This window comes from Penicillium pulvis, assembly GCF_028828015.1.
Source record: "Penicillium pulvis strain IBT 33274 chromosome Unknown contig_5_segment0_segment0, whole genome shotgun sequence".
Classification (NCBI taxonomy): domain Eukaryota; kingdom Fungi; phylum Ascomycota; class Eurotiomycetes; order Eurotiales; family Aspergillaceae; genus Penicillium; species Penicillium pulvis.
In genome coordinates, this window is record NW_026643078.1 from 1,073,397 (window position 1) to 1,091,814 (window position 18,418).

Consider the following 18,418-nt stretch of genomic DNA (forward strand, 5'->3'; position numbering starts at 1 on the left):
CTTGCTGGACCCAGTTGCCCAATTACCCGGCCACTCCCGTTTTCCCCCGGGCTTTCGCTCCCCCAGACATTGCTCCCGGCAACTTTAGCTAGTGACGTTGCGATCGGGTATAGGACTACTCCGACCCCACTGCCGCTTTTCCCTTCTGCCGAATATCGTTCCCTCGGTTGTTCTACACGGCGAACCCGCAAAACTGCCCCCCCGATACTGCCTCCGAACCAAACAGAAAGAGAGAAAGTCGCGCTGACGCTTTTCCGAGCATAGGCCCCAATTCTTGCCTGATTCCCACACCATGAACGCTCTTCGGTCTGGTTCCGCTTTCGCGCGCCGGTCCCTTGCGACCCCTCCTGTTGCCCCTCTCTCTTCTTCTTCTCGTCTTCTCTCTTCCTCCTTTACTTCCTTCTCTACTTCCCAGAGATCTCTTTCTTCTGCCTCCCTTCCTCGCACTCACAGAATCTCTGCGTCTTCCCGCTGGACCGGATCGACTCCTTCGTTGTACCTTACCCAAACCCGCACTATGGCTTCCGAAAGCAAGATCAAGGTTGTGAACCCGGTGGTGGAGCTGGATGGTGATGAGGTATGGAGCGAATCCCTTTCCTTTTATAATTTAGTCCCCGAACTTTCCCTCGCGCGGGGTGTGTCACAAGCTTGCAATGTCTCATGCTTTGAGCGGTGCATTTTCGTCTTGTCAGTCATTGAACGCGGGGAAATACGGGGGAGCTAGTCTCGATACATGTGTCATTGGGCCATCCCGATGCCAATGGACCGACCCGAGGCTTGTTCGGCACCAATTGTGAACTTTGCTAACAGAGGATCTTCAATAGATGACCCGTATTATCTGGCAAGACATCCGTAACAAGGTAAGCCTCGGAACAACCTCATTGCCCCTCTACCCCTCATGCCGGCTCAACCTGCATGATCGGCTCCCGGCTGCAGACAGCTGCATGCAGTTGATGCATCAGACCGCCCCAAAAGTCTAGACCAAGGCTGACATTACTTTTCTTTTAGTTGATTCTGCCGTAAGTGCTAAACCTAGACGCGGTGATCGTTTCGTCCGTTTTACTAAACTCATTTTTCAGTTACCTCGACATTGACCTCAAGTACTACGACTTGGTAAGCTTCTTAGCCGACCTATTAAGTTGTGACGCAGTCCCGCTAACCAATTGATCAGGGTCTTGAGTACCGTGACCAGACCGATGACCAGGTCACCCATGACGCCGCTGAGGCTATCAAGAAGTACGGTGTCGGTGTCAAGTGTGCCACCATCACCCCCGATGAGGCCCGTGTTGAGGAGTTCAAGCTGAAGAAGAGTACGTCGTGGTCTTCCCTCAATTATATCCTTTCGTTGACTAACATTTGTGACCTAGTGTGGCTGTCCCCCAACGGTACTATCCGTAACATCCTTGGCGGTACCGTTTTCCGTGAGCCCATCATCATTGAGAAGATCCCCCGTCTCGTGCCCGGCTGGAACAAGCCCATTGTCATTGGCCGTCACGCCTTCGGTGACCAGTACCGTGCTACCGACCGTGTCATCCCCGGCCCCGGTAAGCTCGAGCTGGTTTACACCCCCGCTGGTGGTGGTGAGCCCGAGGTTGCCCAGGTCTACGATTTCCAGGCTGGTGGTGTCGCCCAGGTTCAGTACAACACTGACGACTCCATCCGTGGATTCGCTCATGCCTCTTTCAAGATGGCCCTCCTCAAGGGTCTCCCTCTGTACATGAGCACCAAGAACACCATCCTCAAGCGCTACGACGGCCGCTTCAAGGACATCTTCCAGGAGATCTTCGACAAGGAGTACAAGGCTGAGTTTGACGCCAAGAAGATCTGGTACGAGCACCGTCTCATTGACGACATGGTTGCCCAGATGATCAAGTCTGAGGGTGGCTTCGTCATGGCCCTGAAGAACTACGACGGTGATGTCCAGTCCGACATCGTCGCCCAGGGCTTCGGTTCCCTCGGTCTCATGACCTCCACTCTCGTCACCCCCGACGGCCAGTCTTTCGAGGCCGAGGCTGCCCACGGTACTGTCACCCGTCACTACCGCGAGCACCAGAAGGGTAACGAGACCTCCACCAACCCCATTGCCTCCATCTTCGCCTGGACCCGTGGTCTTATCCAGCGTGGTCAGCTCGACAACACCCCCGACGTTGTCAAGTTCGCTGAGGAGCTCGAGCGTGCCTGTATCGAGGTTGTCAACGACGATGGTATCATGACCAAGGATCTTGCCCTTGCCACTGGCCGCAAGGACCGTGAGGCCTGGGTCACCACCTCCGAGTACATGGCCGCCGTTGAGCGCAAGCTCAAGGCCAACCTCAAGGCTCGCCTGTAGATCTTTTTCCCTTTTTATGATGCCCATTTCTGCCTGCGCAATCTTTCTATATGATATCTTTTCCCCAAATAGATCTCGGGGGATTTTGATCTAGCTTCTGACATGTATAGTCGTCGGACAAATTAAAATCGAGTCGCTCTGCATGAACAATTTTTTCTACCTTTCCATAATAGTAAAATGTATTATCAATGACACTAGAGTCCTTCATCCCCGTCCTGCACTGGAGATGTCGTTTCTGTGCGTGCAATGGGAGCATTATAGCAACGCAAAGTCATTGATTTGTAATTTGTAAGTCAAGCACGCAGTGGTGCCTGAGGCCATTATCAGGGTCCAGTTGTCATTGGAATCCACCCTATCACGTTTTGAGGGGGTGTGGAGCCTTACCCCAAGCTTCCGAAGTACGTAAATAACAGACATGGTTCCATGGGTTAAATTACCTGTGGACAAGTGTTGCATAACTCATAATCTGCAAAATTCTGCAAAAAGAGTCGGGATCATTGTGAACATTCATAGGGGTTTTTAACTCCATTTTTGCTACTTGTGATAGACTTGAATGAATTTGAGGCCTTGTACAAGGAGAGGCGTTTAAGCACTGTTGTTGGCGATTTGTCTTAGGCTTATGACATTGTGCCTTCTCAAATAGGCTCCGTGAACGATGTGCTCGATTAGGCAGTATGTTGCTCCTTCTCATTTAGTATCACGGACATTCAGTATTTAGGAAGGCGCGAAATAGTAGACAAAACTCCCAACATCAGCAGCAATAGTTCCGTCCTTCTTCCTCTCCCCATATCTTTGCTTTCGTATTTACAACTCATACACCATCGTTTGGAACAATACGTTCATTATCTCACACTCATTGTGCCGTCCCAACTACTTCGTTTACTGTCACTCACTCTTTTTTGACTCGACTACCGTCACCATGCAGTTCCAACCTGTGTGTCCTGTCCATTTCATTCGCCCCCAGCAGCTGCATCCCCGATTTTGCATTTTCCGTCCCGGTGGTGTCCCCACACCCCTCATCGCCATTGATGAGCTCCCATCATGGCTTCAAATTTCCAGTCCCTCTCCCGATACGTACATCGGTTTGCAACCCGTCTCCCCAAGCTATATACCACGGGAAGGTGAATACGAGGTGACATGCATCAACTGCTCGAGCAGTGTGTCTTCCGTCAACCAAAGCATGTCGGATCGCAATGAAGACGTTCAGTCTCCTCAGTCTGCGGTCAGCGCCAACAAGAATTGCAGTGGTACACCTTGCAACGGCATGGGGGAGAATGCGGCGGCGGTTACCATCCCCAAGTTTCCAATCGGGTTCAGTATTGGAAACCCATCTTTTGATGCAACGCAACAGAGCCCTGTTATTGGACTTTATAGTACCAATGGGTCGCCACTGGCTCCTCAGAGCATTCCTTTGCCCGCGTCAACTGTGTCGACTGCGTCGCAGCCATCGAGCTTTGGAGAATCGATCTTGGGTTCTGAAGCAGAACCGAGCAAGTCCGACAGTTCAGATACCCCGACGACACCTACGGACTCATCCAAGGGAACAAGCATCGATTCTATCCGATCCCTCACTGGTGCTGTCGACCAGCTCAGGGAAAAGAAAAGACCGAAGGGATCGTCTGCGGACTCCTCAAATGGAACAAGTATCGCCTCTACCCGGTCCCTTACTGCCGCTGTCGAACGGCTTAGGCAAAAGATAAAGCTGAAGGGTTCATCTTGCCAAGCCAGCTTCCATCGCAAAGTTCACAAAGTAGTCCCGGCCGATTTCGACGCAGTTTGGCAAAAAAGCCCCAATTACCACAGATTGGAAACTGAATCCCAACGAACGGTCAAACTCTCCCGCCGTCGTCGGACCAGACTCAAGCAGTCTGAGTCGAAGCTCCCAGGCTCTGTCGGTGACATGAAAGAAGAAGACCCAAAGCTAGACGGTTGGCACAAAAATCCCAAATCCCACAGAGTGCACTCTAAATCCCAGCGAAATGTCAAACTCCCTCGGATCAAACTCCAGGGAAGGAAGTCGACGCTTTCGAATTTTGTCGAGACCAATTCGTCTACCAAGCGACGTGCTCGTCGTGAACGCCTGGCCAAGAGACTGCTTCATCAGCATGACGTGGACCGCAAGAGCCGCTACTGGCACATGGCCAAGATTTCAAAGTGATACATGATTTGAACTGTACAGAAATGACAGGAACTTCGCTGTTTGCTATTGAATTTTGTTCTGCTTTGTTGATATTCCGTGCTTACTTTGTATCTCTGTGCTTGACGTTCATTTTGAGGTTCTGTCCATTGGCACTTGTGCTTGTCCCTCATCGTCAATGTACATTCTTGCTTTATATAGTTATACCGGGTTAGCGTTGGAATACACTTTCCTTGACCAGTGTCATCAATTTGTTCGTTTGACATAAATCGTGCCGTTAAAATGGAGTTGTTCGCGAGGGTCGTTACCATTTCCTTGCTAGAACCAAACGGGCAACTCGCCTCCCCCGCACCCTTATCTCCCGGCTCTACTCCGTTTCGAGACACTCACAACATAATGGCAAGCATCAAGAAGCCCCGAGGAATCCGACACGATCGACATTGCCACCGCTGTCGAGTCAAGGGCATCAAATGTGATCTAAATCGCCCTCGTTGTCAACCCTGTCAGCAGAATGGATTGGCTTGTAGTTATCCCCAAAGAGTTGTCTGGATGGGTGACAAGAAAGCCACCTCAGAAAATACACAACCAAAGTCAGCATCGATAATGGAAACAGAGAGTGGAGAGTCAAGGTCAACTCAACCACAAAGCAACAATATGCCTGTTAATCTATATGGGTTCATCGACCTTCTGTCGCACTTCTATCAAGATATTCAAGCCACGAAAGAGGAACTACCAGAGGAAGCTGTCAAACTCATTGCCCACACTCTGAGCTTCGCTCGCTCGCGTCTCCAGGGATCAAACAACAAGCAATCGATTCAGACGCATCTCGGCGCACTGACAAACTTGAGCAAAGTTATTGATTCCGGACACCCGATTGCACTATTTGGGATTGCAACTTTCGCCATCTTTGAAGTATGCTGTGGCTCGTTTGGCAAATGGCATCGTCATTTGCAAGGTGCACGCTCTCTTCTTGACCTTCACTGTCAGAACAAGGCCGAGCTCGATGGCCTTGCTGCTCGGGTTCCTGGCCTTGGAGATGTCTTAGCCTACCTAGTATGGTTCGATGTTACAGGTGCACTGGTTCGAGGTGGAGACTTGTTATTCGACGATTGGCACCGCGGAATCCTATGCTCGAATTTCTTCGACTCAGTGGGTTGCCCACCGGACACATTTGAGCTCTTCGCACATCTGGCAAAACGGAACATCAGTCCCGGAATTTTGGATTTAAGTTCCAGGGCGATGAATCAGATATTAAATGTAGATGATAGCGATACGACAGACCGGGGACTGGCGGCCGCGGTGTACAGATGCACGGGCGCGATAGTGGCATTTGGTCGCGCGGGAGAAAATGGGAATAACGAAGGCGTTGATATCTCGAATCCATATTCGGACGCTTTTCTAAAGATGGTCGACCGCGCATGCGATGTTATCTCCAGGATCCCCACATCATCAAGATTCTACGTGCACCTAGCCAGTCCAGCCTATTTAACCGGTATGCACGCGACCACCACAAAACAATGTGAGATTCTGCGGGCCTATTGGAGGAATTGCCAGCTATGCGACTTTCCGCGTTATCCGGATGCACAAGAACAATGCGAGGAAAGATGGAGGCGGAAAATGATCTGAATACGAGTGGTAGATAGCCTTCCTAATGCGGAAACCTATCTATCCGGTCCCCGCATCTCTTATCTCACATACATCCAGCCATAAATGCCTTCATTTCCTTTCTCTATGCGTAGAAATTGATTTCATTCATTGTAATCGCAGAATGGCAACCGACACACCAACTCCATCCTATCAAGAGCTCGCTGCGCAAAAGCGCGAGCGCCAGCTCGATCTGATCCCTCCCGAGTGGCGCTTGGAACCAGTTCCCTCGGTAGACTCCGCACCCAACGCCCTGGTGTATATTCGTCAGATACTCAGTCCTACCGAGCTTGCACTTACGGAGGAAATTGACATCACGGTCTTACTGCGCAAGCTTTCTTCCGGAGAACTTTCATCTCTCGAGCTCACGCAGGCATTCGCTAAGCGCGCAGCGCTGGCACATCAATTAACGACATGTTGCACGGAAATATTTTTTGATGAGGCTTTCGCAGTAGCCAAGCAGATGGATGAACATCTCGCTAATACAGGGAAGACCATGGGCCCTCTACACGGACTCCCGGTCTCAATTAAAGATCTGTTCTCCGTCAAGGGCGTGGATACATCCATCGGTATGTTCCATTGCATTTGTACCTTTTGAACCCGGTCATATACTTACCGTTCTCAGGATGGGTCGGGCTCACAAATAACCCAGCCCAAAACGATAAGTCTGTCGCCAGAACACTTCGCCGACTAGGTGCTGTTCTCTACGTGAAGACCAATTTACCCCAATCAATGATGATGTCGGACTCATACAACCATGTCTGGGGCCAATGCGTTAACCCTTTCAATCGGAATTTGATCTCGGGTGGTAGTTCCGGGGGTGAGGGATCTATTGTTGCGGCTAGGGGAAGTCCACTTGGTATCGGTACCGATCTTGGCGGATCGATTCGTATTCCTGCTGGTCTTTGTGGACTATATGGACTTTCGCCTAGCCCGGGGAGACATCCTTATGAGAGGGGAAAGTAAGTAATGTCTCCTCCTTTTTTGATGTTTGCGAATTCAAACGAAGGATATCAACTAAAAAATAGGTTTCAATAGTCCCGGTCAGGATATTGTTCGCTCGGTCGCTGGGCCGATGAGTGTCAGCCTTGCCACTATTGAGCGGTATATGGAAGCTGTTCCGTATGCTTCGCCTTGGGAGTTGGATCAGCATGTTGCTCCTGTGCCGTGGAGGAGGAGTCTTGCTTCGCTGCGGCCTAAGCGGTTAAAGATCGGGTTTCTAGTTGATGATGGTGTTGTTAAATGCCAACCTCCTGCTGAACGTAGTGTTCGGGATGTTATTGAAGCTTTGAAAGCGGCTGGACACGAGGGTGAGTTATTAGTGGCTTGACATGGTGAATCGTGCTAAATTTCGGTACAGTGTTCGAATGGGACGCCTCATCTCATGCATATGCATACGAGCTATGGGAAAAAGCTATCCTCTCTGATGGTGGTGAAGGATGCCGTCGGATGATTGAGATGACAGGTGAACCTCTGATTGAGGGTATGCTTGTCGGGAAAGAGCACAACATCTTGACGACTTCGGAAACACACCAGGTATGATTGATATCTCCAGCCTGACTCAAGCCCCTCATGGTGACCGGTACATTTAATAATCTTTCACAGCTGAACGCCGCCAAATATAAATACGAAACTTCGTACCTCGAGCGCTGGATCTCATCTGGCATTGATGCTTTGATCATGCCCAATGCGCCTTGGGTCGGATATAAGCCCTGGACCTGGGTTAAGTCTAACAACTATGTTGGATACACTAGTATCTGGAACTTAGTCGGATACGCAGCTTTGACCGTTCCTGTTACTACAGTCTCTAGAGACAAGGATGTGCCGAGTCAGGACTGGCTGGATCATGTCCCTAGGAATCCAGGTGACAAGTTCAACAAGGAACAATGTGAGTTTGCCATCCCATCTGCGTATGTGCGACTAATACTGATGATCATAGATGATATTGACCTGGTTGATGGTATGCCGGTCGGTGTGCAGGTTGTAGGAGGCAGATTCGGAGAGGAGAAATGCGTTGCTGTAGCTAAAGCGATAGAGCAGGCGATGAGGTGGAAGGATCTAGCTCGGCCGAGTCTTTGATAGACATTGAAAACGCAATGTAGCCCAGGTGGCGCATGAAATTTAGCACCCGTGGACAGCAAATATGAATAGTTCTCATGATCATAATAGCGTGTCGTGTATTTCCCTTAAGTAGATGCTATATATACGCCATGCCATCCAACATATAATATACAGGGATCCAAAGTGCCACCTGGGCACTAGATAGGAGCATTCATCCTCTCCTTATAATCCGGGAACTCGAAATCCCCCAAATCCCACTCGATACTAGGGTTCCAAGTCCCTTGGCCAGCGCCAGCACCAGCACCAGTACCTGCAGATCCAGACCCAGACGCCGACGCAGAAATCTCACCCAACTCAATATCCCTCTCAGCATCAGCCGCCAAAAGTCTCGGACTAAGCTTTGGGCTAGGCATAACCGAATCCGAAACCATTCTCAACTCTCTCACAACCCTAATTCCTTCCTGACCCTCACACTCATTCCCCTTCTCATCCTTCTCACTATCTGCCAGCTTCGAGATACTAGCCGTATACCCACCAGGGCCCGCATAGAAGAAATCATTCGAGAAGATCCCGCCTTCCGAACTGAGTCCGTGGTCGTATATAGATCGCTTCCGGGAGTCAGCGACACATGTCGCGTTCGAGTGTGTTTTTGACCAGGGCGTTGAGTGGAGTGGTTGAGGACGGAAGAAGTAGGAGAAGATGCCTGAGATGAAAGGGTGGAGGGGGGCCATGCAGGCGCAAATTATTGAGACGTTTGATTCGAGACTGGACCAGACGGCTGCTGCGGCATTTGTCTTTGTGAAGTCGCGGCCGTTTACCATGGTACTTAGCTCGTAGAGGCGGGCGGAGCTTGTCGCTATTACACTGATAGAGATAATTTGTTAGCTTGATACTTCTTGTAAAGTCGAAAGGGAGAGCAAGGGAGAAGACGTACAAAACCCCAACGCCAAATACCAACATGATCCCAATCTTCTGTGGCCGTGGTAATTGCAGTTTATACAATAGCGGCATAGGAAGAATGAGGATCACGACATCAGAAAAGATCTGCATCGCGGCGTTGGAATACCAGACTGGTCCCTTTGGTAGACAGTGCTTGACGGCAACTGGTGGTGGAGCCCGCCAGAAATCTGAAACTGGGATGCAGAAGACGAAGCCGCTTATTACCATCCACAGGCCTGCTATGACGAGAAAGCCCATGAGGGCGTATGTGACGAGGATGAAGGGTTTTAGGCGGAAGATGCGGAGAAAGAGGAATAGGGCGGAGAGTTTGGAAAGGATTAGGGATAGATTGTAGAATGGGACTGAGAACCACAGGTACTGTTGAGGCCTGTTAGTGACGGTTTCTTTCTGATTTTATGGATGATTGGAGCTTGGCGGGGTGGGTTGAACTCACGTGCATCTGGTTTTCGACAACATCATCTGATAATTGATGTCTGGAGACTCCAAGGCCATAGTGTCGCTCTGTGTTGTTGTTAGTTTCTAATGCAGCATTATATACCCAGGGTGGATTGACATACCGGCTAGCATGAATCCGTAGAATGCAAATGAACATAGCTATAATCAATCCATATTAGCACATCTGCATCGTGGGAGTAACAAAATTGTCAAAGATTGCAGTACATACCAAAGCTGCAAAGATAAATAGATCATCCAGCCCAGGACTTCGCACCAGCTTGAATCGTGTCCAAAGCCGGATCGAGACAAAGAGAGCCGCAAGAATGGTAAAGATAGTAGTAATAGCGAGGACGCGCATCTTCACCGTGCTTCACGTTATAATATTTTCAAAGCCATCGGACGACCTTGATTGTGTAAATGTTGGCAATTTTCAACACAAGCACATATCACTTCATCTGGATGGCAAAGTAGCTTCTGAACCCAATCTGAACGAAGGTTGACAGGGAATGAATAAAGCTCGAATAGAATTATCAATGATAGACAAGAAAGTATTTCGCAATAATGTCGAATTCATGTGTTCAATGTTCAACGGTGTGTTAAAGTGGGAAGAATCCAATATATATCAAACCCTGGGGTGATCGACCATAGCCCTAGCGTGTGAACCTACGTTATCTTCAAAAACCAATTCTGCAGAAAGCCTCGCCGTCCATTTCCTCGTCACAATTAAACTCACGTCCGCCAAACCAGAGTTTTATTTCGTGGTTCGTTGATCAATTGGTGGATCCGCCGTTCGACGTGCCGCATTAGGCAAAGCCCGCATCGCGATTGCGTCGACGACATCATGCATCTAGACTAGACTTGTACATCGGTCTTATATGATTGGATAATTGAATTTCTTTGTGGGGTCTGTCAATTGAGCGACATCTCCCCGACAAGTCTCCAATGCTTGGATCTTTACTTCGTGCGAGTCGGGGGTGACCGGCGGCCGAGTCTGATCTGACTCGGAGATCTAGAGATCGCGACCGTTGTTGACTCTAGTGCTTCGTGGTTATTTTCTCGCGAGGTTGAGAAAGAGCGTTTGACTGGGGGACTTGGGAGTTTAGCTCTGCTGGCTAATTCCCTTTTAACCTTTTCAACCCCGATCACCATACTCTATTTCTATTGTCCATGAAGATCCGGGCAAAAGACCCAGTGAAACTCAACTCTAACAGAGCCTAACCAAAAGTCTGGACTGCAAATCTTCGCTCGGAAAATCCGACAGTTGAAGATCATTTTTCCCTGTCTGTGCGGTTAAAGTCTCCGAGTGTGATGAGTGGCGGACTGACAATGCAACATTCTTGTTTTCGGACATCGCCGTAGTCTAGAGTGATTTTAGGTTTGCAAATCAACGGGTCGTGGGGGGAATTAAAACTATAATTCTGCCGGGGAGGAAGTGGATCTTGCAGATACAGCCTCAAGGTGGGACATATTCCTCCCCGTACATAGAGTACCAATATTTGGATCTGGACTGACAAAGATATCACAAATAGGAGAGTGGGTTTGTCAAATCCCTTATCCGGTGCTAAAACTTGAATATGCAGACTATCGCCACCAAATGTACTCAAAATTGCGACAGAAGATAGGGAACGCTAGAGCTGATATCCGAAAGGGACTAACGGAGCGAGTCCAGCATCGCTTCGTTGCCCGGGTATTGGAAAGTAAATGCTAGAAAGCGATGCGCCGAATGAGTAAGTCAATCTCCTCCCCTTGTAGGACGCTGGATCCAATTTTCCTCCTCTGGGTATTCTAAATCCCGCCAATATCATGATTTGCCTTTATCTTTTTCTTTTGTTTCTAGTTGTAGAGAGCGTATGTAGATTTTTGGCATACTTTTCGTGCCGTCCTGGTCACCCGCGGTTCGTAGGCAACTCAGGAACCGACATACCACACCTCAACCCCTAGAATGTCGAACTTAATGCCCTCATCAGACAATGGCTCGTTCCCGAATGTCTGGCTAGGCGCGCTGACGCCCTTTTCCAGACCAGAGTCAACCCAGAGGCCATAGTGTCCGTCACTGTATTACTTGTCAGTCCCTGGGTAAATCAATGCCACACAAGCAAGTATAATAACTCACCCGCCACCGAGACTCAAAAATCCAGTCTCGCAGAACATCATATAGTCATTCACACCGCTGTACGGGAATGCCTTGAACCGAATGCGCTCGGGGGTACTTGCCCCACTCCGAGTCGTATTAATCGACGATGGCGACGGGGGCGCAAGAGCTCCTCCACTCGCAGCAGCAATGCTAGTCTTGAGACTAAGGTTTAGATTATGCGCAGGAGACTCCGATCTCGATTTCGGTTCGTTGCGCAGCGTGCTCCATCGACCGGCGTGAGTGGTGTCAGCAGAGGGGGGAGGTGGCAGACCAGCGCGTTCGAGTGCTTCCTCAGACTGGGGACCTTCACTGGGAAACGTAAGACCCAAGCTCGATGGCGGAGGCAGTACACTGGCGCGCCAGAGGAAGCACTCGCCAGTGCCGAAGAACTGGGAGTTAGGGTGCGGCGCGTCGGTCATGTAGGCGCCGAATACAGCGCTTGTCGGGGAAGAGTCGCGAATGACGAGGATGTAGCCCGCCCGCGGGCTACGGTGGGAGAATTCTTCACAGTTGTCGTAGAGGGTGGCCAAGGAGGCACCATCGCGATCGAGACTGTAAGCGAGACGCCAGTTCTCGACGAGTTGGAGGCGCGGTGGAACGAGGAGGCGGATCTCCTCGGCCAGTACGCGGGTGAGAAGTTGCTGCTGGAGGAGGTCGGCGCTTTTGGGAATTGTGAGGGTGAGAGGGGTCAGAGGTGGTGGTTGGAAGGGTGAGGCGGTTCGGCGGGGGGTGAAAACGTCGGGGGGACGACCATGGGGATGTGGATGGCATGGCGGGGGCAGCGATGCTGGGGTCGGTCAAGCGTCGGTAGAGACCTGTAACGACGTGGCTGACTGGGTAAGAGAAGTAGGAGGCGGCAGATTGGTAGGAATTGGAGTTGGCTGGATTTTGGGGCGTGTGAGATCCGGACCTGGAGGAGCTGGTCGGGGTGTCGGAGGGGCGATCCCCCTTAGATGAGAACGACATACAGGCACGAGTCAATTGTGGGGAGAGAACCCGGGGAAAGTTGGCGGAGAGATGTAGGACAAGATAGACCTCAGTCGAGGAGGGGTGGAGATGAAACAAACTTATCGCTTATCAAGTAGCGGTAGCTGCGCTCGTACACCATAAGCTTCCGAGCTTCAAAGTTAAATAGATTTGAAGGTTACAGTGATAAACAAAGTTTATATTCCTGCGAAATTACTAACACGCTTGCAAGTTTATTTGCGTCGTCATCTCTAGGTATTTCTAGGTGCATTGCAGTCTAAACTTCATGGGGTATAGATTAGCCCATACTGTGGCATGACATCCACGATCATCCAAATAGAAGGTAGGAGGAATCTTCAAAATATATATCATCTTAGTCTCGGCTTTGAACTCAAAAAGGGAATAGAATTCATTAAGAAAATAAACAAAAAGTAAACTCCAAGTTTAAATATGTTCTCTTATACCCCACAAAAGGAATACTGCATTGGCGAACGACGTAGCCTAGTGGCGTGGGTGCAATGCAATACCTCTTAGTCAATTGGAATCAATGGAGGGTACCCCACTAGGTTAAAGTATTACTGACTACATTTTTATAAGCGCCGTATCGAATTCTGATGCGTTATACCATCCAACCCCTTTTTTTTCGTTTTTTTTTCTTTCCCTTTTTCCAATATTTATACGATAAACGATAACCGAAGTAATAAGGCTAGGCGTGGCTCTTCCCGCACGGCAGGGTCACACGACCTTCACCTTCATCTCGATGCCGTGCCAACGACCACCTGGCTAGTGCCATCTTCTTTGATTTAAGTCCTGGGAGCACGCCTCCGATTTGCCTCTATGACGGAAGAGTGGCGGATAGAAAAAATATAAAACCCACACGCTCCAATGTGCTACTATGAAAACACGGCTTGCAACCCTCATTATCAAAATAGTTCCCATTTATAATTTTCATCTATCAAACAAACCTGCACCGCGATAATGGCTACCAGGTTCCCTCCATCCGACAGTTACCACGATGAAATCATCAATATGGAGGTGGACAAGTACGGTGCTCATCACCACCACCGTATCACCCACAATGAACCAGCATGGAATGATGTAAGTATAAGAGTTATGATTCGAGCAGTACCAGGCTCAGTATGGGTCGATTGTATGGTCTGCTAGGTAGACGGTGGACAATGCCTGATGCAGACTATAGGGCCCTACGAGGGTTCCCCACCGGGACGGAGTTCGTCGCTCACCCACACCGTCGAATTACGCGAAGGAGAGTGGAGGTTCGGCGGCCATAAGAATGACCCGGGCGAACGGTGCTAAATCGCATGCCCATAAGCACCCACACCCATAAGAATCTGACGTGGCAAAGGGGGTTTGGGGTTTGTGGAGTACATAGCGACCATCAGAGCATAGGTCACCCAAAAGTTGTTATGGAAACTACAGATTGGAGACCGATTTAGAGCCTTCGCTGTTGTAGTGTAAGACCGAGGGTATCATATTCAGTTGAATAACATAAACTAGAAACAAGTGTTCAATTACGCGCATCTTTGGGGCGTAGGTCCACAGTCTCGTACTCTAGGCCGTTGACCTCAACGACATGACCGGGCCGCAATGCACCCGTGTATATGTTCTCTTGAGCATGCGGATGAAACAATCCCTTCTGAGTGCAATTGAGAACCGTCTTCAGACCAGGAGGATCGGTGAGTCGAAACACACCCCAGTCCGGATTCTTGCTGGGCGCACAGACAATCGCAATACTTTCCGGGAGCATCACTTGATACCCGGAATGAGTGTGCAAGTCGCGCGAGCTCATAAAGCATGTCTGAGAGGGGTGAGTATGAATCCAACCCAGCATAATTAAGTCTTCAGAGTCGCAATACTCGAAAATTGCTGATTCATTGGTAGTCTCGCAGGTGTCGGAGGTGGATATTTGTTCTGGAATCACAAGCCTGGATATGAAAAGCGCGTTCGAAACTAGTGTACCACAGAGTATACCACAGGTTTCCAAGTTCCGGCGGGTACTTGGAGCGGCCAGAGATAAGAATCGATCCCGAAGACTGGAGGGAAGAAATACAGAGCGCAGTGGACTACCGTTTTCCAGGTACGCGGAGGGCTTGAAGGTGTAACTTGCCGGGTTAAGGCTCGATGGCGTAGAGGCACCACCATCCAAGGATTGCAGTTTCTCAGGCAGGGCTGGAGCTGCTGAAATCTTTGATGGAAGCGGCGGAGGCTCCACTGCAGATGCTCCATCGATGAAAGATGCTCTGTGTGGCTCAGCATGTTCCTTCGGTGGTAGAATCGGGGGTGGCTGCCTTTCCGCATTCTTGTCACGGATGGCAATTTGGCCAGAGGAGATGGGTGGTCCTAAAGCCTGCTGACGAGGTACGGTAGGATAGTTATATGCCATCGTGGCGGAGGGAGTTTCGCGTAGTATCGGTTTCTGCCCACGTTGGGTCTGGCTGACAGGCTGCGTATGATCGATGTTGGACCTAATATCCTGAATACGTTGACTCAAGTCTTTGTCGGCGGACCGCTTGTCCGTTTTGAATGCACTTTCCCAATCACCCCATACGCCCGCCGCTCGCCGATTATCATCTTCGGTTCTGCGGACAGTAGCTCTGCGACTGAGTTCTGATTGCGCCAGTCGAACAGCGAGATCTTGGTTCTCTCCAGCTTCCAGAGGTTTTGCAACACCGCTCAATGCGGGATCTACAGGTCGTTCGCCTTGTTCCGGAGCCATGTTGAACTCTAGAGACAGCTTTCTGGAGTCGCGCTCACGCATCAACTGCATGTACCGCTCGTATCGTTTGTTGATTCTGGGCTTGAGAACTTCCAATTTGGCCAAATTTTTCTGCACCTCCTTCTCAGCAGCCACCAGAGCCTTGCGATCTTTCTCATCTTTGGCGGCATCTGGGTGTTTTGACAGGTTTACCAGGACCAGCTGGGCATGTCGAAAAAGGAGTAGGTAGGCTTGCTCGTCGTGCCCTTCGCGCTCGTAAATTTGGGCCTATTAAGAAGATCATGTTAATCAAAATTGAAACGCGCAACTAGATCAGCGGTGATTGACCAACCTCTCTCATCAGTGTGGCCGCGGTCCGGAGCCAGTATTTGAGTGGGACGGCTGCGTTGTACTGATAATCTTGGGCAATCTTGGTAATCTTGTTTACAGCCTGGGGAGGACTGCCTCCCGCACTAGGGCCTGAAATGTGGGAAGCCATGGCGTGGTGTGTTAGGTGAAGTTTGAGAATCGAAGAAGGTTGATTGAGATCACGAGCCCCTCTTTCACGCAGACCGGATCTGAATGGGCATTCTTAACATAAGTAGGGAGCGATCTCCAACAGCTGGCGCGAGGACCAAAGACACTCGGTGCATAGGCAACCGCATTCAGGCGGTCCACGTTGAGCGCCGAACAGATATGAGACGAGGAAGAAGGATGCCTGAGATGTTGTGATGCCTAGTGGGGGGAGATGCGGAACCCGCGAGGTCTCCGCTTCCAGAAAATTAATCACAATTCTTCTCCAACTCCCACTCCGACTGCAGCTCCAATCCACCACCACCCGACAATGCTTTCAATATAACACGCATGAAAAGAACAGTAACTGGATTGGAAGCTTTGCTCAGCATTGAGCATTGAAAATGACAACCGCGGCGACATGGGAGGTGAGCGCGCGTTTCCCGATCACTCTGAGCCTCCGCGACCACTTCGTGAAAAAGGCCAGCCGGAAAAGGGCTGCTACGGCAGGCTATATAAGCGAAAAGCTATGTGGTATGCTGATGAGATCACTCGTAACTTTCAGTAACCCGGACTAATGTGTCGATTGGCTTAGATGATATGATCCACCGCTTGTCTCCCTACCTTCAACGAAATGCGCCCGTTGACATCCTTGACCTATGGCCTGGCTCTGGGGTATGGTCATCCAAAATGAACGACTTTCTTCGTCCCCGTCGTCATGTTCTGGTCGAGCCAAATATAAAGGTATTCGGATCATACCTCAAGGAATTGGCCAAAAGTAAACCGTGTTACAAGCTCGCATCTGGGGATATCTATGGAACCAACTGGAGTACAGTCTACAAAAAATACCTACCGGAACAGATTCGTCCCATGGATGTAGTGCCTGGCACTTTGCCGAAGAACGACACTCTCTTGGTCCTTGCGAACCCACCAGAAACGGAATCGAAGAAAAACCATATGACTCCGGCACGGTGGTGGGCCTCGTTGATGGAAGACTGCATGAACCAAACTGGGCTCCATGCTTATGGCAGCGTGCGCATCCTGGCTGGGTTTTCTGTCACGGAATTGCAAGTAGTGCTCCCCCGCAGCATTCACGAACGCCGGCGACCAGCGATGTTGACGGAAAACGTGGCATTGCATCACTTTGAAATTGCCAGTGGATACGATCTAGAGCCGTGGTATACACTCAAAACTTGGGACTCTATTCAGCGCAATAAACAGCGAGTTGCTGAGAGATCCGCCGCGCTAGGTGTGATCACTCCACCCGGGCGTGAGCCCCTGCCTATGCAGATGGCCCCGGAAAATCCAACACCCGGGAGAGGGGGGGGCAAAAGCCAAGCAAGAGGTAGTGTATCATCCCCGTGCTCGATCAGAAGGTCACCACCGATTTGAGAGATCCATCCGGAGGGGAGAGAATCTGGCTAAAACCAAAGGCCGTGACTTGACGGCCCAGGAGGAAGCGGAAATTAGAAAGGAAGCACGGACAGCTCGGGCCGCCTTGAACTTTGATAACCGCTGTGCCTGGGCTCGAGCGGACATTAGCAAGGATATGTCTGCAATCGATGCTCGTTCACGAGATTTGTCGCGTGCGGCCGCGGATCCTAAGGTGACTGCAGCCTCACTAGAGGAGATCGATCGAGATATCGAGGCCAAAAAAGTGGCCTTAAGCCAGAAAATGGCCGACCTTCATTTCCGCCTCATTCGCGGCTGGGAACGGGCCCTTGACGATATACGCATTGAAACATCCTCGAACAATCTGGATGACTCTGTCCTACTATGGGACCGGCGCCCATTCGAGCCAATGCTCATGGAGGCCGATGAGATCTTCCCTCGCGCCCATCAAACCCTGGTCTATTTCGAAGCGGACGAACATGCCATTTCAGCCCAACAACTCAGCAGGGTCCCTTCCGAAGACCGTGAAGCAGTGATGCAGCTATTTGAAGCCATGACTCTCAGCTTCAGCAGCGGCAATCACATGAGCATCGCTGAGCTGGCCGATCGCTTCTTCCCTGGTCAAGCGGCTAATGACGTTGTCAAAAGCATCCCTAGTCTGGCTAAATATGTGGGGAAACGGCTCAAGCCGAACTGTGGTCCTATGCCGCTGGCCGATGACACATTGGACCCGAATGAGTGCTTCCAGGAGAATATCGATTATGACCTAAGCGAGACTCGGGTGATATCCCTGCCGATCCGAGTTATCTGGGATATTCTGTTAGAATATCATAAGAACGCGCAGGACCTGTCGCCGCTGCAGATAAACCGGCTTCTCGGCGGCACTATGACGTCCTACCGGACCGGCGAGTACCGATTGGATACCGCAGCGAAGAAGCTGCATTAATACCCCGGATTGTATATCATTTACACTACGTCAGTGCTTGAATGTGAATAGAAATGAAAGCATTAGAAACATAGATGGGGCCACGGGGCCAAGGGATTGGTCAGGAGTTCAAAGGGTTCAACGGCGTTTAATTGGATGGAAATATTAATTCTAACTTTTATATCTTTTTCAGGGTTTTTCTGACTTTC

General features: G+C 50.2%; 9 protein-coding genes across 9 annotated transcripts; 6 read left to right on the plus strand and 3 right to left on the minus strand.

Annotated features, from left to right (window-relative positions):
* Positions 1–292: 292 nt before the first annotated feature.
* Positions 293–2,329, plus strand: N7503_006973 (NADP-dependent isocitrate dehydrogenase; the record flags this gene model as incomplete). The annotated part of the gene is made up of 6 exons (XM_057066520.1): positions 293–577; positions 825–860; positions 1,009–1,019; positions 1,080–1,113; positions 1,172–1,310; positions 1,368–2,329. 6 exons carry the CDS (start codon positions 293–295, stop codon positions 2,327–2,329), a joined length of 1,467 nt encoding a protein of 488 aa, XP_056920201.1.
* A 919-nt stretch (positions 2,330–3,248) lies between these two features.
* N7503_006974 (uncharacterized protein) lies at positions 3,249–4,487 on the plus strand (the record flags this gene model as incomplete). Its single annotated transcript, XM_057066521.1, has 1 exon — positions 3,249–4,487. The coding sequence occupies one exon, from the start codon at positions 3,249–3,251 to the stop codon at positions 4,485–4,487; it is 1,239 nt and encodes a 412-aa protein (XP_056920202.1).
* Positions 4,488–5,120: 633 nt separating this feature from the next.
* Positions 5,121–6,092, plus strand: N7503_006975 (uncharacterized protein; the record flags this gene model as incomplete). Its single annotated transcript, XM_057066522.1, has 1 exon — positions 5,121–6,092. One exon carries the CDS (start codon positions 5,121–5,123, stop codon positions 6,090–6,092), a length of 972 nt encoding a protein of 323 aa, XP_056920203.1.
* Positions 6,093–6,234: 142 nt separating this feature from the next.
* On the plus strand, positions 6,235–8,189 carry N7503_006976 (uncharacterized protein; the record flags this gene model as incomplete). The annotated part of the gene is made up of 6 exons (XM_057066523.1): positions 6,235–6,679; positions 6,736–7,072; positions 7,149–7,420; positions 7,471–7,646; positions 7,716–7,998; positions 8,050–8,189. 6 exons carry the CDS (start codon positions 6,235–6,237, stop codon positions 8,187–8,189), a joined length of 1,653 nt encoding a protein of 550 aa, XP_056920204.1.
* Positions 8,190–8,368: 179 nt separating this feature from the next.
* N7503_006977 (uncharacterized protein) lies at positions 8,369–9,924 on the minus strand (the record flags this gene model as incomplete). The annotated part of the gene is made up of 5 exons (XM_057066524.1): positions 8,369–9,035; positions 9,106–9,488; positions 9,565–9,632; positions 9,689–9,725; positions 9,796–9,924. The coding sequence occupies 5 exons, from the start codon at positions 9,922–9,924 to the stop codon at positions 8,369–8,371; spliced, it is 1,284 nt and encodes a 427-aa protein (XP_056920205.1).
* A 1,550-nt stretch (positions 9,925–11,474) lies between these two features.
* Positions 11,475–12,666, minus strand: N7503_006978 (putative oxidative stress response protein Oxr1; the record flags this gene model as incomplete). Its single annotated transcript, XM_057066525.1, is given in 3 exon segments — positions 11,475–11,619; positions 11,680–12,252; positions 12,266–12,666. The coding sequence occupies 3 exon segments, from the start codon at positions 12,664–12,666 to the stop codon at positions 11,475–11,477; spliced, it is 1,119 nt and encodes a 372-aa protein (XP_056920206.1).
* A 978-nt stretch (positions 12,667–13,644) lies between these two features.
* On the plus strand, positions 13,645–13,980 carry N7503_006979 (uncharacterized protein; the record flags this gene model as incomplete). The annotated part of the gene is made up of 2 exons (XM_057066526.1): positions 13,645–13,764; positions 13,831–13,980. 2 exons carry the CDS (start codon positions 13,645–13,647, stop codon positions 13,978–13,980), a joined length of 270 nt encoding a protein of 89 aa, XP_056920207.1.
* A 211-nt stretch (positions 13,981–14,191) lies between these two features.
* On the minus strand, positions 14,192–16,239 carry N7503_006980 (putative endosome-associated ubiquitin isopeptidase (AmsH); the record flags this gene model as incomplete). The annotated part of the gene is made up of 2 exons (XM_057066527.1): positions 15,732–16,239; positions 14,192–15,667 (listed from the first exon to the last, which is right to left on the minus strand). The coding sequence occupies exons 1-2, from the start codon at positions 15,876–15,878 to the stop codon at positions 14,192–14,194; spliced, it is 1,623 nt and encodes a 540-aa protein (XP_056920208.1). The 5' UTR covers positions 15,879–16,239.
* Positions 16,240–16,296: 57 nt separating this feature from the next.
* Positions 16,297–18,230, plus strand: N7503_006981 (uncharacterized protein; the record flags this gene model as incomplete). The annotated part of the gene is made up of 3 exons (XM_057066528.1): positions 16,297–16,426; positions 16,488–17,162; positions 17,266–18,230. The coding sequence occupies 3 exons, from the start codon at positions 16,297–16,299 to the stop codon at positions 18,228–18,230; spliced, it is 1,770 nt and encodes a 589-aa protein (XP_056920209.1).
* Positions 18,231–18,418: the final 188 nt, after the last annotated feature.